This window comes from Columba livia, chromosome 10, assembly GCF_036013475.1.
Source record: "Columba livia isolate bColLiv1 breed racing homer chromosome 10, bColLiv1.pat.W.v2, whole genome shotgun sequence".
In the NCBI taxonomy this organism is placed as follows: Eukaryota; Metazoa; Chordata; class Aves; order Columbiformes; family Columbidae; genus Columba; species Columba livia.
In genome coordinates, this window is record NC_088611.1 from 6,307,175 (window position 1) to 6,322,954 (window position 15,780).

The 15,780-nt window shown below is 53.6% G+C and overlaps 1 protein-coding gene across 2 annotated transcripts in view; it reads left to right on the top strand.

The window, feature by feature from the left end:
* The window catches only part of STAB1 (stabilin 1), a 58,687-nt gene extending 43,398 nt beyond the window's left edge, over positions 1–15,289 (top strand). For both annotated transcript variants that reach the window (XM_065075109.1, XM_065075108.1), the window contains exons 43-70: positions 445–570; positions 1,354–1,427; positions 1,772–1,846; positions 2,369–2,488; positions 3,506–3,553; positions 3,680–3,763; positions 4,652–4,798; positions 4,966–5,103; positions 5,783–5,842; positions 5,949–6,125; positions 6,675–6,761; positions 7,226–7,372; positions 7,544–7,609; positions 8,187–8,388; positions 9,022–9,171; positions 10,030–10,134; positions 10,544–10,651; positions 10,840–11,033; positions 11,613–11,757; positions 12,204–12,337; positions 12,672–12,837; positions 13,072–13,178; positions 13,397–13,516; positions 13,925–14,077; positions 14,204–14,323; positions 14,551–14,697; positions 14,824–14,991; positions 15,060–15,289. In XM_065075109.1, coding sequence (XP_064931181.1) covers positions 445–570; positions 1,354–1,427; positions 1,772–1,846; positions 2,369–2,488; positions 3,506–3,553; positions 3,680–3,763; positions 4,652–4,798; positions 4,966–5,103; positions 5,783–5,842; positions 5,949–6,125; positions 6,675–6,761; positions 7,226–7,372; positions 7,544–7,609; positions 8,187–8,388; positions 9,022–9,171; positions 10,030–10,134; positions 10,544–10,651; positions 10,840–11,033; positions 11,613–11,757; positions 12,204–12,337; positions 12,672–12,837; positions 13,072–13,178; positions 13,397–13,516; positions 13,925–14,077; positions 14,204–14,323; positions 14,551–14,697; positions 14,824–14,991; positions 15,060–15,098 — 3,407 coding nt within the window. In that variant the 3' untranslated portion in view covers positions 15,099–15,289. The remainder of the gene's footprint in view (positions 1–444; positions 571–1,353; positions 1,428–1,771; positions 1,847–2,368; positions 2,489–3,505; positions 3,554–3,679; positions 3,764–4,651; positions 4,799–4,965; positions 5,104–5,782; positions 5,843–5,948; positions 6,126–6,674; positions 6,762–7,225; positions 7,373–7,543; positions 7,610–8,186; positions 8,389–9,021; positions 9,172–10,029; positions 10,135–10,543; positions 10,652–10,839; positions 11,034–11,612; positions 11,758–12,203; positions 12,338–12,671; positions 12,838–13,071; positions 13,179–13,396; positions 13,517–13,924; positions 14,078–14,203; positions 14,324–14,550; positions 14,698–14,823; positions 14,992–15,059) is intronic.
* The last annotated feature ends 491 nt before the right edge of the window (positions 15,290–15,780 follow it).

Genomic DNA, 15,780 nt, shown 5'->3' on the forward strand with positions numbered 1-15,780 from the left:
GGACAAGACAAAAAAACCCCACTCTGATAAAATGGTAGCAGTCAAAACACTGGTAGTAGATATCACAGTTTCTTTTCAGTACTGCCCTTATTTGAAAATGAGTGAGGAGAAAAAGCAGAAAAAAACAAACAAACAAACCACATTTATGTTGTGCAGGAAAATATTTTTTTATTCGTCTAACCATTAGTCTTCAGTGAGCAAATACTGTGATGGATAGTCCGATTTGGGGGTTACTTAAGCTTTAGTATGACTTCTGGACCAGACTGTCTCAGATCCACGTGAGGCCCCATGCCTGTAAAGGACCTACAGTTTCATCAAGAAATAAAGGGATTTTAATAAGATGTTGTGATTTTTCTTAAGATGGGTGTTCATTCTGGCACAGTTCATCTTTCCTAGATGCTCTGAGCTGATCTTGCTCTGAACTTCTCTTGTTTGTGGTCACAGAAATAGATCCGTGCACTATCGATCATGGTGGCTGCTCCATACATGCTGTGTGTACTAAAGTGTCTCCAGGAGAGAGAACCTGTGTTTGTAAGGAAGGCTACGCTGGAGACGGGACGCTCTGCATGGGTGAGTCCTCAGCACGTGTTCTGGTGATAGTGGTGAGGCATCATGCAAAGGGGAATTTCAGGCTAAAAACATTAAAACTCCAAGTTTAAGGATTGAAAAATTCAATTCTCCTTTCACTTTGTTCATGCAGTGATATTTCAAAGCAAGTAATTACCAGCTGATGTTAATTCAACTGTCTTTCTGCTTTTTGTCAAGGTGTATGCACATATATGTGTATGTGTGTACATACATACTTGTAGATATATGCTCTGCATTCTCCCAAGTCATGGTTAGTGCAGCGGTCATCCCTGTCCAGCACAGGGCCACCCAGAGCCGGGCAGAGAGCCACACTGTCCTTGGCACCCGTCTCGCTGGATGGCCTCAGGCCAGTGTTCTGGTCTCAAACCAAAACAACCCTGAGAGGTTTCTTGCCTTGGTGCATGTTGTGGAGAGAGAGGTCCAGAGACAAAGGGTGGTGGCACTCTCCTGCAGTGGTCCTCTGAGATGAGGATGGAGCTGTGGGAGAGTCCAGTCCTCACATATCCTTTAAATCACACCCAGGGAGGTGTGGGATTTTCTGTGGGCAGATTTATGACAACTCAGAGACCCACATGTGGCAGGAGTAGGACTTGAAACTTGCAGTTCTTCCCTATTCCTTTGCTCTCACAAGTCACTTTTCCACCACAATGTTTCCCAAGCTGGGAAGGGCCTCTCTGTTGCTTTCCCAGTACCTCTTCACGTCACCAATTCCCAGCTGCCTTGAGCAGCCCTCAGCAATAATGTAACCTTATTGTTTTCCTGCAGAAATTGATCTCTGTCTCGAAAGCAACGGGGGCTGCCACAGCAATGCAGAGTGCATTAAAACAGGCCCAAAGAAGGTGAGTATGCAAGATGGATGTCAGGGCAACATTATTATGGAGGTTGTCACAGCTCTGTAGCTCTCTCAGAGACAATCATTGCCATGGCAGTGCTCTGCCTTGTGCTTATTACCTTCCACATAGAAAAGTTGCCTGGAAAGGGCAAGAAAAGATTGCTGTTTCCTTGAGAGCAGATGCCTTCTGTTGGCCAGAGGCTGGAGGCAGTTTTGGGTTATATTTGTTGTTGGCACAAGCATGGTTATTCACGGATGTCGCCATGGGTACTATACAACATGCTCAGCTCAGCTATGTGTGTTTTCTTTATTGGGCCCAGTTTTCAGGCTGAGCATCTGTTATCCCTCCAGGTTGCGTGCAACTGTCTTCCTGGTTACAGTGGGGATGGCGTGAGCCAGTGCAACCCCATCAACTTGTGTGAACAGGTATGTCTGCATTTTGCTGTTACCAGAGGTGAAGGCCACAGCTTTGAAGCATCCCTCTCTCCCAACAGTTAACAATAAGCACAGGGTTAGCCTGCTTGTCTAGACCTGGCTGTCTTGCCTTTTCACATACTAAAGGGATTTCCTCGTGTGTTTGATTTCCATTGCCTCTTGTAATGACCTGCAAGTATGTTGACCACCTGGTACCCTCCTCTTGTGGGAACAGTGGCATAGGGTTGGAGGCATGTGGGCTTATTTCTCTGCTTCTCTTTTGTGTGGAACGTGCTCAAAAGTTTGAAAGTAATCTGTGGTTATGGCATCGCTGCCTTCTCAAAATCTCTCTTGTTTCATGGGAGGATGTTGTGCTGAAAAGTCCTTGAGGATTTGGGTGAGGTTTATTGTAAGGCACTGGACAGATGGGAGGAATGGTTTTCTTTCTGCTGGGCTGGATTGCTCTCCCATGCAAGTGGCCATTCAAGTAGTTGATTGTGCCCCTCCATGGAAACCTTTTGCTCTTCTTGCTAGAACAATGGAGGCTGTAGTCCATTTGGGCTCTGCAAGTACACAGGCCCTGGCACTCGGAACTGCTCCTGCTTTTCGCACAGCATTGGAGATGGCTTCAGCTGCCGTGGAAAAGTATTTCAGGTGAGAAACATGTGCAGCACCTTCTGTGTTCAGGTCCCCTGTTCTGCAGCAAATTGGTCCCTCCCCTCCAAGTGTGAGCTGCAGATGAGCAGACCTGTAGTGACATATTGACATGTGCACTGTAGGAGGGGATACAGCTGCTTTGAGGCAAACTGTCCATAAATCACAGGTGGATTTGGGGTGCCAGCTTGGGGAGAGAATCATAGGAAATGGACCTTGCTCCAGAGGGATCTGTGGTGTGAACACTCTGCTGCTCTGTCAGCAGCATTGGTCATACCTCCAGGATGCTGTTTTCTTAATATGACAAGCAAATGGGAGTATTTTTTTTTTCTTCTCAAGGGAACCCACTTCTCCCAGTCTGTGGGATCAGGGCAGGTGTCTCCTGTGGCCATGCCAGCACTTGGGATCCAGTCTGGAAGGTGGCAATCTGGCTCTGTTACCAATTCAATGGCTGTCCTTAGCCAAACTGGTGACCTTTTCTGGTAGTGGCAAATAAAAGCTGTCATGGCCACAGCAGAACCAGCAGAAAAGAGATGGACTCAGTTCTGTGCTTCTGCTCTTGCTGAAAAGTAAAATCAGTGTGGTGTAAAGAGAGGGAGTTTGTTCTGCCCAGCCTATGTCTGCCACTCCGGACAGGATCCCAGAACTGGTAGTGGCAGCACAGTGAGGTTGTTCTGTGAAGCACCTGACATGTCTCATGAGCACAGGGACAGTTAAACCTATGAGACAGGTTCTGCAGAAGCAGCCAGCTTCCATCTCTCTGTCTGCTCCATCCTGCAGCATCTGCAAGGTGAACGGTCCAGGCAGATGTCACTGCCTGCTTTGTAACCTCCACATCATCTGTGCCTGCAGTGCTGGCAAGAGAGGAAGGGAAAGATCACTGTGGTGTGTCAAGAGAACCGGTGCCTCGTTGGGTAGGGAGAGTGGCCTGGAGTGGAAGGAGCAGGTCACCATGTGGGCTGGCCAGGGTCTAGTGGAAGGGACACTGCTAACACCAGTTGTTTTTTTCTGTTTAAGGAGCTTGGAAGGATCGAAGATGCATCTGTGTTCTTTAAGATGATACTGGTTGGTGACAAACAGCTTTGTCCTTGTCTCTGTGTAGTAAATCCCACTTAGGGTTTTCTGCAAAGGGTCTTGCTAACTGGAACCATGTTTTCTGTTTCCCTTCCCACAAATGCTGTTCTGTCACAGGCAGAAAACATCAAGGAGCTCAGTGGGGCAGGGCGTTTCACTGTCTTTGTCCCACGGACAGATTTCATAGGAAACACCACAGTGGTAAGTGTCCTCCCATCCCATGTGCTGTCAGGTGTTGGGCAATGTCCCCTCCTGGAGCTGTTCTGACTGGTGAACTGAAGCAAAGGGACAGCACTGCAGTGGGTTAAGGGCATCCTCCATTCTCCATTACATAAGAGCAGAGGTTTGGGGCCAGCTCACTGCAGAGACAATCTGGGCAGGAGTAGACATGGCTCCTGTTGTAAGGAGACTCTCCCTGAGGCCGCTGCCTCATGGTCCTCAGAGGCACTGTGCCAGATCAGTGATGCATAGTGACTTCTTTTACCCATGACTGTTAGGGGCTCATTACAGCAAAGCTTCACAGCATCTGTGGCGAAGTCCTCTTATTCCTGCTCTGGGCCTCAGGCCCTGCCATTCTGCCTCTCTCGGTCCCTTCCTTTTCATCCCAATAAGGGGGATGTCTGGGGCAAGTGGAGACATGAGGGAGGAGAAATCCTTATTCATGACCCTGTGAACCAGGCAGGTTCTTAACCAACAGCTTTCTGGTGTCAGTGTAATAGATCTTGTTACCATCGGTCACAAGCCCTGTTGTGCGGCTTCACAATGCTAGTCTCAACCTTTTTCCCATGACCCCCAATCCACCCAGTAAAGAGACAATTCCCAACAACCACATATCCCAGGTGTCACTTCCTCAAGGCCAGTGTGGTCATTTGTCCTCCATAAAGGGACCTGAATGTTGGTTTTGTCAAGCTGGATGAAATTTCCCAAAAGCTTTCAAATGGCTTTGTGCATTCACCTCATTTTGGGGGCTTTCCTGTGAGGGTGGGTCAAAGGGGGCTTGAGCAACCCAAGTCTCCCTCATTGGATCTGGGCCCTCCCACAAGGCAAAGTGCCCCCAGTGTGATCTCATTCTTGTTTTTCTCTCTGTAGTTTGAGGAGTGGAGGAGCAGAGGTCTCCTCCGGGACCTACTTCGCTACCACATGGTGGGCTGCCAGAAGCTGCTGTCCAGTGACCTGGAAGCCCAGGAGTCCCTTACATCTTTATCTGGCCACCAAATAAAGATCACCATGAAAGAGGTAGTTTTCTGTTATGATTCACTTCTCTGTCCCACTCATCAGAATGTCACTTTTGCTGTCATTTGAAGGTCACTGTGCTTGTGGCAAGTGACTTGCCTATGGCCCACAGATGGCTTATAGGGCAGTGCTGTGGGTGAGGATACCTCATCACACCCCTTCTCTCTCAGAATAGCATCTATCTCAATGAGGAAGCCAAAGTGGTTGTGAGTGACATCATCGGCATGAACGGGGTCATTCATTTCATCAACAAGATCCTCATTCCAAGTGGCCTGGTGGGCCGTAACATTTCCTCAGAGGTCTCACGGGTAAGTCTGAAGCAGTAACGGTGCCCTGATAACTGCCATGGCGAGGATGTGGCTTGGATCTTTCTCCCAACAGCTGATAGTGCTGTCCTGATAAGGGTTTCCACCCGAGCCCTCAGCCCAAGGCCATGCGGGGTGCTCTTCCTCCCTGTTCCTAGCTGTGCAGGGCATGTCTGAGGACACAGATTTGGCTTGTGAGGGTGACAGCATTTGTGGTGCAGCGATATTTGGGACAGAAGGAGCTGTGAGTCATCACTAGGGAACAACAGGACTGGCTGTAGGCAGGGGGATCATGTCCCATGCCAGCCGTCACACTCCTTTTCCAGTGCAGCATAGATTGCACTATGAGATGGCTGATGTCTCTCTGGTGCTCTTCAAACAAGTGCTAGGAGCTTATAGATCCTGCATTTCACAGAAAATAACACATTTTCTGTACAGCGCAACAGTGTGCTGAAATTCATCCCAGCTCCTGCCATAGCAGCATCTACCCAGGATGAATCAGAAAAGTGGCAGCTGCGGAATGCAGTGCTTGCCAGGACAAATCCATCAGCATGATGATGACAGAAATAAACTTGTGTTCAGCTACTGTAGCTGTTAACCGTTTGGTTCCTCCCCGGTGTTACTGCTCCAGGTCCTGGAGAGGCACCTCTGAGTGACGATTGTTTCTTTCTTCTTCCTGCAGCAAAATATCACAGAAGTGGCAGAGGCCTTTGGGTACACCATCTATAGCAAGCTGCTGCAGGTGAGCGACCTGACTCCCTTCTGTGCTGTGGCGAGGTGGTGTGTACATGTGCACGTCCAGTTTTGGCTTGTGGCTTTTTCTTTCTATCCCCTCCTATCTCGGACAGGATGCAGAGCTGCTTCCACTGGTTAGTGACCCCCTGCATATACCCTTCACCATGCTGTGGCCCACAGATGCTGCATTTAATGCCCTCTCAGAGGAAAGACAGAAGTGGCTCTACCACAGGGAGCATCGGGATGTGCTGGCCTCCTATCTCAAAGCACACATGATCAGGGACACAAAGGTAAATGTGACAACAAGCAGGGTCCAACCTCCTGAGGCCACATGTGTTGCCACCACGTGCCTATGGTTATGCCAGAGCAACCATGCCCAATATTTTGCTGCTGTAGAACATGCAACATAATAGTTGTCTTCAGAAGACCCAAAGCTGTTGAGCATTTGAGGCAACTACCGCTTCATCATGAACCTCTGGTGCAGTGTGGCTGAGCTGAGACCTTCTGTCATCAGCTTCTTCAGGAGGCCACATCACCCCCAGAGTGCCAACGCAAGGCTCACAACAGGCTTTTGTCTACAGTGGTGATGAACAAGGGAAGAGTCCAGCTGAGCGAATCCAGGTTCTGCTTGTGCACGCTCGTCTGTCACTGTTCAGGAATCTGGGACTTAACCCAGAATAGTTTTGCTTTTCCACCCACACCAGATTCTTGTGCTGCCACATCTCACCCCTTCCCAGTGTGGCTGCTGACCCTTGTCTGCACCAGGCACCATCCCATCAGAAGTACAGACTGCCAGTTTTGCCTGTCTCTCCCTTCATAGTCTCCTTTTTCCCTCTCAGATTGTTGCTGGTAACATGCCCCAAGTCGAATCCGTAAGGACCATGCATGGGTCCACCATCTCGTTCAGCTGCAGCAAAAACCATGTGGTGAGTGATGATGATGCTGGGCTCTGCTTTCCACTGAGCATGTGTCCCTGGGCATAGCCATGGCGCACCTGGTGGTTGGTCACTGGCAGGAGTGAACGGCAAGTTGGGGTGCTGGCAGGCTGGGACACCCCATTCCCCTGACTACAGCTGGGCCAGTAGAGGCTTGAGACTCTGTGGGCAGCTGGCAGGGAAGTGTGGAGATGTGTGGTACCTGCACGTGCACTTTACGATGAGCACCAGGTTGAGAAGGCAGCCACATGGTGCCATGATCCAACAGAGCGTGTGTTGCATGGACAGAGACCATTCCTTAGGAGAGACAGCCATGAAAAGTGGCAATTGGGAAGGCTGGTCAAGGACACAAGGGGTGACTGGGAAGTCATGACAGCCAAAAAGGGCAACCTTTGGGTGGTGCAGCCAGGAGGTAGGATGCACCAAAATCACAAGTCCCTTTCTTCCTCTGGCAGGGGGAGCTTCTGGTGGGGAACGGTGATGCCACCATCATCCAGAGGCATATGGAGTTCAATGGGGGCATTGCTTATGGCATCGATAGGCTGTTGGAGCCACCAGATCTGGGATCTCGATGTGATGAGTTCACCTTTGTTGAGCTGCAGGTGAGTGCTTGAGATGAGGCCAATGTGGATCTGTGATGTCTGTTGAGCCCTATGCCTGGGCAGAGGGATATCGCGAGGGCTTTGCTGCCCTTCCTCAGCAAAGCTCTGAGCAGCCAAGAGAGGCAGAAGTGCATATTGAGTTGTTGTGAAGTTTCTTTCTTCCCTCCACAGGCATCTACAGAGAGCTGCGGACGCTGTGGCTTCGAGCCACCCTGCCCTGCTGGCTCCGTTCAACGGGTAAAGTTCACACCTTTGTCACCAAGGAGGCCTGTTAAGGGCTGATGACAAAACCCACACACCCCTCATGTTTTAGCAGCAAAATGAAGACACACCTGCATGTGGCAAGTCCCTCAGCTCAGTCACACCATCTGTGCCTCGCCCCAAGGTCACGCAGTCACGCAGGACAGGAGCTGGGCTGAGCAATACGGGCTTGGGGGCTACAGTGGTATTTGCTGGGTCAGTCCCTGCATGGGTGACAGTGGCCTAACCCCTGCAGCAGCACTGACAGCTTCTCTCGGTGCTTTATAGCAAAAGAGCTCAGCCTGGCTGCTGGAGATGGCCCAGGGGTCAGATGGTGAGCAGCCTTGTGGGGGCAGTGGTTGTACCCCACTCTCACTGCGTTGCCCGTTGTCTCTCTCTTTTGGACTTTGGGCCATGTCCCTGAGGTCCATCTGTACCTCCTCTGTCACCAGCTCCATCACATGTTAGGAAGCCTCTGTTACTTGTCATAAAACTGAATGAGTGGCACAAGAATAGTCAAAGTGAGACATCAGTGACCAATGTGGCAAACTGTGTTTTGCCTCTTTCCTCGCAGGGGCAAGCCAAGCGCTGCCATTACAGAAACCAGCTGTCAAGAAACACTTTTTTGTTTCACCGCAACTCCCTGTTGCGACCGTCCTGGTCACCCTCTCTGTGGAGCACCTTCAGAAGACAGAAACCAGGCTGCAGGAGGAGCTGCGTTTCCACACAGTGGGTCCCTCAGTGCTGCGCAAACCACTATGGCCATGACTGCTGGGGTAAGGAGCTGCGCGACCCTTTCCCGCCCCAGCCCTTTCTCTTGTGTGAAGGTGGCGTAACTGGTTCCACACAGATGTCTGGCACCTATAGATGTGCTTCCCTGGGGAAGGCTGGGCAAAACCCAGGGCAGCGAACCTCAGTCTGGGGCAGGGAACAATCCCCTGGGAGCGTATTGTGGATGGTGTAACACGGAATTCCCTTTCCTTGGAGAACCGCTTGTCCCTATGGAAAGCTCTCGGCACAGGGCTCTGGGGGTGGCTGTCAGACATGTCACTCACACCTAGATGTTGCTGATGCTCAACCATTCCCCTATACCTATACCTGCCCTCTGTGCTCCATCTATGGGCAACTTCCATGTCCTTGGATGACGCTGCTGCCCGGTCAGCATGGGGCAGGCCAGCACAAACCCAGCACACTGCAGCAGAGGGTCTTCCCAGGCTGGAAGCTGTGCCAAATGTGTCCTTCTTGCGCCTCTTCGTAAGATTTATTGTCATGCAATGTCCCTGGCACTGACTGCTGAGTGGGCTCTGTAGTCCAAGCACCTCATAAGCAACAGCTCACATGGCACCAGGCTCCCCTCCAGCACAGGGTCACTTCGTCACCACAGCCTCACTAAGGTGCTCCATTTGCAGCGTGCCCAGGAGGGCTGGAGGCGCCGTGCAGTAACCGTGGTACTTGCGACGACAAAATTGGTGGCTCAGGGAGATGCAACTGCAGCCAGGCTTTCATCGGGACCAGCTGCGAGCTGTGCGCACCGGGCAGATACGGGCCAGACTGCCGAGGTACGGGGGAAACTGTGGGGTGGCAGCAGCGCAGAAGGTTTGTGCAGAGGTGGCTGCAGCACAGGGTGCTACTTGGAGAGGGTGTACGTGCTGCACTGACCTCTTTGCAGCCTACAGCATGGGAACTAGTGCTGCCATGTATGCATCAGTCCCCAGAACACTCAGGTCAGACCTCTGGGGCTGGGGACAGCCCTCCCTGGGCTCGTGGCCAGACAGCTGTTAACCCAGCTGTGGTTGGAGAAGGCTGGGTGGCATGTGCCGGGAGCTGTGGCCAGTGCAGCCGTGTTGCTGGTGGCCTCACCTCTGGTGCCAAAGCCCCAGGGTCAAAGGCCCCTTCTCATTTGTCAAGCACAGCTGAGAGCCCCAGTCTGGCAGTAAGTATTAACATGTATTTTGAGCTGGGGGACCAATCTGTAATTTGTGATGAGCCCTGTACAAAAAGAGCATCTCCTGGGATGTGCTCAGAAGGGACCATGTCCCTGTGAGGCAAAGGGAAGGAAAAGGGAGTTCCTCATCCTCCCATCCCACGCTGGGCCTTAGGGGGTCTGTAGGAAAGTTTTTGATGGCTGTATGTTTGCAGGGACTCGGTGTGAAAAATGCATCTCTAGAAATGCCCAGGGGAGGAGAATGATGGGGGCTTGTGGGTGCAGAGAGGCTTCTTCTCCTCCATGAGGGGTGCATGTTGTGGGGAGCCAGTGCTGGCAGCAAGAGGAAAGGATGTGTGCAGACAGCCCTGCCTGCCCTCATGTGCTGCCCACACAAGCCACGTTTCTGCCTCATGGCCATCCTGTGGCCTGAGCGTGACCATTCTCTGCCACCAGCATAGATGCTGTGACTGTTTTTATCCATTCTTCACAGAGTGTAACTGTACCGAGAATGGCATATGCAATGCAGGACTGCATGGTGATGGCTCCTGCTTCTGTGCCGAGGGCTGGACCGGAGAACACTGTGAAATCAGACTCGGTGAGGGATGCCAAGCCCCACCACCCACTATTCCCTGGGACCCGGTGCCATATGGCTGCTTTCCCAATAGCTGGGTTGTTCAAGCAGCTGGTCAGAAGTACCTCCAAAAGGAGCTATCGGATGCTGAGATCTGGCCCGTGCTGTTGAATTTCACAAGGGCTGGGGTGGTAGGGAGGAGGAAGAGGAAAGCTCCACTTGACCATGATCGAGCCCCTCAGCTCAGAGGTGCTCCAAGAAGAGCTTGAGGGGGAGGTGAAGACCTGAGGTGTATCTGATGGAGTAATAGTCCTCTGCATTTGCGCAAGGCATCTGCAGATGGACAGGTGGCCTGGGGCAGAGGCTGGTGTTGGCAGCCATGCTCGTGTTGCAGCCCTTGGATCATTCTGCCCCATGTGTGTTCTGGTTTCAGTCCTGATGCCCACCTGCTCTCCACCGTGCCATCCTCAGGCCATCTGCCGCTCCGGCAACCTCTGTGAATGCAACCTGCACTACGAAGGAGACGGGAGAATGTGCTCAGGTTGGGGGAGCCATGAGGGGCTGGGCTGGAGGGGTGGCGAGCGCAGGGGAAAGCGGCCGTGACAAGACAACAGGTGGCCATCTCCCAACGGCCATATTGGTGGGATGACTGGCAGGACGGACAGACAGACAGACCGCCAGGACACCTAGCAAGGTGTTTTAGTTAACCTAATGCTTTTACCCCTGCAGTGATCGACATGTGTGGCCAGGACAATGGGGGATGTGCCAGGCATGCACAGTGCACACAGGTTGGAGTGAACGTCTCCTGTGCCTGTGCTCCTGGGTATGGAGGCGATGGCTACGTCTGTGACCCCATAGACAGGTGTGCAGATGGTAGGAATGGGGACTGCAGTCAGCACGCCAACTGCATCAGCACTGGGCCTGTGAGTACCTCCTGTAGGTCCGGGGACCTGCATCCCCTTGGTGATTGCGCTCGTCCTGCGGGTCCTCACTGCCAGGCAGGGGCCATGCCCTCGCTCTGCTGCCAGGCTGTGGTGACAGTCCTGCTGATGTTATGCTGAGGCCATTTTTCCCCATTCCTCTGTCCAAAGGGCATAAGCTTTGTCAGTCATGCCATTTCTTAACTGTTTTGGGGGCTCCAGGATGGTCCTTTGAGGACAACGCTAGCCCTTTTTGCTGAGAAAACAGAGCTGCTCACTGCAGGCCAGAAAATGGGGCTGGAAGCGTGGTGTAGTCCAAGAATCATGAGCTGTGTACCCTGAAGCTCAGCTGTCTTTTAAGCAACATGTGATGAGGATTCAATGTGACATTTTTTGGTTCATGTTCAGTTGGATGTGGGGGTAGGACAGAGGCTGTGTGGCTTTTTGTAGCTCTGTCATGGTCCCAATGGGCTGTGGAGGCATTCTGAAGGCTCATCCGCAACTTCATAGGGATACAAAGTTCCCCAGCTGGCATCTGCATGTTTGCACTCACACAAACGCCGGCCTTCCTTTGTGCTGCAGAACGAGCGGCGCTGTGAGTGCAAGCGGGGCTACGTCGGTGATGGGATCCAGTGCCTGGAAGAGGCTGTGCCTCCAACAGACTGGTGCCTGGAAGACAACGGGCAGTGCCATCGGGAGGCCATTTGCACCAACTTGCCCTTTCATGGTGAGCATGCTCAACCCTGCATGATATTCCACCTCATCCTTCACCTTCTGGCTGGGGCATCCCTCAAGGGAGCTGGAGGGTGGGATGGCCAAGGGACCAGGAACTTGTCTCTGTAGCTTGGTCCATTTTTCACATTCTCCTTTTCCCCTACCTGTCATATGGGGGAAGACAAGCCATCCTTGTCTGCTCCTGTGTGACACGTGAGTTGGCCTCCAGTGGGGTTATGCTACCAGTAGGCACTGACTCCCTTGTGGAAGGTGAGAAGCTCAGAGGAAGACGTGCTGCATCCCACGTCACCCTCACTTGGGCATCGTCCCCGTCCCACCCCTCCCATGCAGCACGTTGGCCGTGGGGTCTGCACTCACACAGGGACCCATGCGACAGCCTCAGGGAGGCCGCTTGCTCTCTGTCCAGTACTGATGCTCCCTGGCCTTGGTATTTTGCAGATAAGACTATGGGTGTATTTCATCTGCAGTCACCCCGAAAGAAGTACGGCTTCACTTACGAGCAGGCTCAGGCAGCCTGTGCTGCAGAAGGCGCTTCCCTGGCCACTTTCCAGCAGCTCGCGGCAGCACAGCAGGTCAGGACGGGGGGACAGAGGTGGGGCAGGGGCTGGCTCCATCGCCTCACGTGGGCACATTAAGTGGTAGCCCAGTCCAATGGCAGTTTCTCCCTGGTGTGTGGGCAACCCCATATCCCTTTAGCGAGGCACTGTTTGCTGCATCTATGTCCATGAGACCTGGAGGGCTGGTGGGTCTTGCCAGTCACATTGGGATGACACCTCTGGCAGTGCCCAGCCCATTAGGTGTTGGGGAGATGTCAGATGAGGCTGCAGGATGGGAGTGTGCACATGGCAGAAAACGTGGGCCAGAGATACTGTTTTTAATCTAATCTAATTTGTTTTCCTCTGCTAGATGGGATTCCATCTGTGCCTGGTGGGCTGGCTGGACAATGGCACAGCTGGGTACCCCACAGCCTATCCCAACCCCAGCTGTGGGGCTAACCGAGTGGGCATCGTGGACTACGGCTCCCGAAGCAACCTAAGCGAGACTTGGGATGCGTTCTGCTACCGGGAGAAGGGTGAGTGGTGTGAGCACATTCCCTGGGGACAATGCTGTTGGGGACAAGAGGCGTGTCAAGGCAGCAGGCAGAGAACTGTCTTTAGAGCATGAGGCATGGGCAGATGGGTACATCCCCCTCTCCCCTTGCCCATGTCTGGAGGAAACATGTTGAGTGGCATCCAGAAGTCAAGGGAGAGGTGGTCAGTGCAGCCACCATTGGCAAGTCAAGTCACATCTTGGCTTTTCTTTGCAGATCTGACTTGCACCTGCCGTGATGGGTTTGTGGGAGATGGGTATTGGTGCAGCGGCAAACTCCCTGATGTACTCGCCAACAATGCTCGCTTCTCCACCTTCTATTCCGTAAGTGATGCTCTCCTGGTTCTCTATGCCAGCAGCCAGTAACAAGGTGGAGGGAGGGGCAGAACAGGGAGTATTGGTGGTTTGGTCTGTGTGTGGGGTGAGGGTACAAACAGAGACTTTTTCTTTCTGGAGCTGGGGAATGTTTCCTGGGCTCAGGAAAGTAACAGCCTTGAGTCTCCTGCAGCATGCTGATGGGGAAGATTTGGCATCTTTTCCAGATGTTGCTTGATTTTGCCAATGACACAGAAGAAGGACTGGATTTTTTCATCTATTTGTCTGATGACTCTGCTCCCAAAACTCTCTTTGTCCCTCTGAATTCTGGCTTTGCAGACAATGAGGTAAGCAAGGAGGGATGGGCGGCTGCTTTGAAGGCTCATGGAACAAGCTATCAGAGCCACAGAGGACAGCAGGGGTCCACTATGATGGTGACATGAAATAGTCTGGGGAAGGAGGGAGGACTTTAGGTGAGAAGAGACCACTGGAAGTCTCTAGTCCAACCCCTCTCTCAGAAGAGCCATTTAGGTCAGATTGCTCAGAGCCTTTTCCAGTTGAGCTTTGACTCCTAAGTATGGCAGTTCCCCCTCTTCTCTGTGTGATAGTTTTGTGCCATGTTGCCCATAAATTGAGCTGCCTTGTGGCCATGGAGAGTGTCTGGCTTAGGCCAGGTTGGGGCTGCTCACAGCAGGAAGGTGGGGGTGAGAGCCAACCCAGCTGTTCCTCATCCCTGCTCCCTGTTGACTTTTCAGACACTGACGGGAGAAGAACTGAAGCTCCATGTGTCATCCAGCAATGTTGTTCTCTTCAGCTTCAACCTGACAACAGGCACCACCATCCCATCCCAGTCAGGATATGACCTCCATGTGTCAGACCTTCCAGTGGGCAACAGCACAGAGCACTCTGTAGGTTTAACCTCTGGAGAGGTTAAAAAAAAACCAAAACATGAGTTGTCACCACAGCTCTTTTGAGACAGGGAACACCGGCGAGGTTTTCTGGCTGGGTGACATCTTCTCTGTCCTGTGTTGTAGGATGCCAAAGGGATCAATGGCACAATGATTGTGGAGTGGGACATCATAGCTTTCAATGGCATCATTCATGCGATTGCAGAGCCACTGAGGATCCCACCGCCTGTTGTGCATCTTGGCCAGGTGAGTGTCCAAGGGCACGAACAGGGAAGGCAGATGCTGAAAGAGCTGGTGCCAGGCCTGGGAATGGGGATGAGGTGGCAGAGTCCTTCCAGGGACTGGCCTTGTCCTCTGCTCTGCTGGCCGGGCTGCCTGTGGTCACACCAGGTAGCCGCAGTGTGCAGCTGTGTGGGAGAGCCCGTGGTTCTGCCAGGGGAATGCCATAACCCAGCTGCGCTTTCTCCACGCAGGTGAACGCGGTGGTGCAGGGGCCGGGCTCAGTGGCCACAGGGACGCTGTCAGCGCTGTGCTTCGCGCTGGTGCTGGCTGCCGGGGCCGGCGCCGCCTACTACTGTGTGAAGCGGCGGCGGCGGGAGGCGCAGTTCGGGTATTTCCAGGTAGGTGCGGGCAGCCACGTGGAGCGGTCCCGCCGCCGCGGTCTGTCGCGCGGGTGGGAGGGGCGCCACGCTTCCCCCGAGGCCCCGCCCCCAGCCGCCCCGCCAATCGCGCCCCTCCGTTGCCAGGCGGATCTCCGCGCGGACGAGGAGGCGGAGGAGGAGGCGGTGCCGCAGCGGGAGGGCGCGCGCCCGCAGGCGAGGCCACGCGCCGCCAGGCTCCGCCCCCAGCGGCCGCTCGTCGCCATCCCCAACCCGCTCTACCGTGGCCACGCCCCCGACTACGAGCCGCTGCACGTGAGTCCCGCCCCGCCCCGCCCCGCGCCCCGCGCCCCCGCCCCGCGCTCACGCCGCTCTCCCCGCAGGACGCGCTCCTGAGCGACGCCGACGGGTGCGCGCACTGAGGGGCCGCTCCCGCCGCCCGGCCCGGGGGACGCCGAGGAATAAAGAGCCGCCCCGGCTCCCACCGACCACCCCGCCAGCACCTGCTGCCCGGCAGCCCCCAGCACGAGGCCTCCAGCCCTTTCCCGCCCACAGCCCAACCCCCCCCGGCCCATCCCCGTGTCCTCTCTGCACTATGGGCACCGGAGCTGCACCCCCGGGGCTGGCAAAGGAACTGGACGTGAGCAGGTTAGTCAGTTAGTTACACATGCTGCAGACTTTTATTGAGCACACAGCACAGATGTGAAATGGCACATGCACGTACTACAAACATTTGATTAGAGCAACTACGTTAACAATTGTCAGGGCACTCAGTTGAAAGCAAGGCAGTTTGAAAATCTGCGACAGGCTGGCACAGAGACGAGGCAGCGAGACACGAGTGACGGACCGGCCAGCCTGGTGCGCTGGCGGGATGAACACGCAGGAGAAGAAACGTGTGTGTGTGTGTGTGTGTGTATATATATATATATCTCACGGAGGGTTGCTGACACACGTACTTCAGCACCTTTCTCTGAGGAGCTTCCTGGCAGAGGGTCCTCCACACCGAACAAAGTGCCCTCTGCCTCATCTGCCCCCCCAACCTGACAATGCTTGGCCCATACAGTGATTGTCACAGCACAGCGCTCACAAGTGACCTGTGCCCAG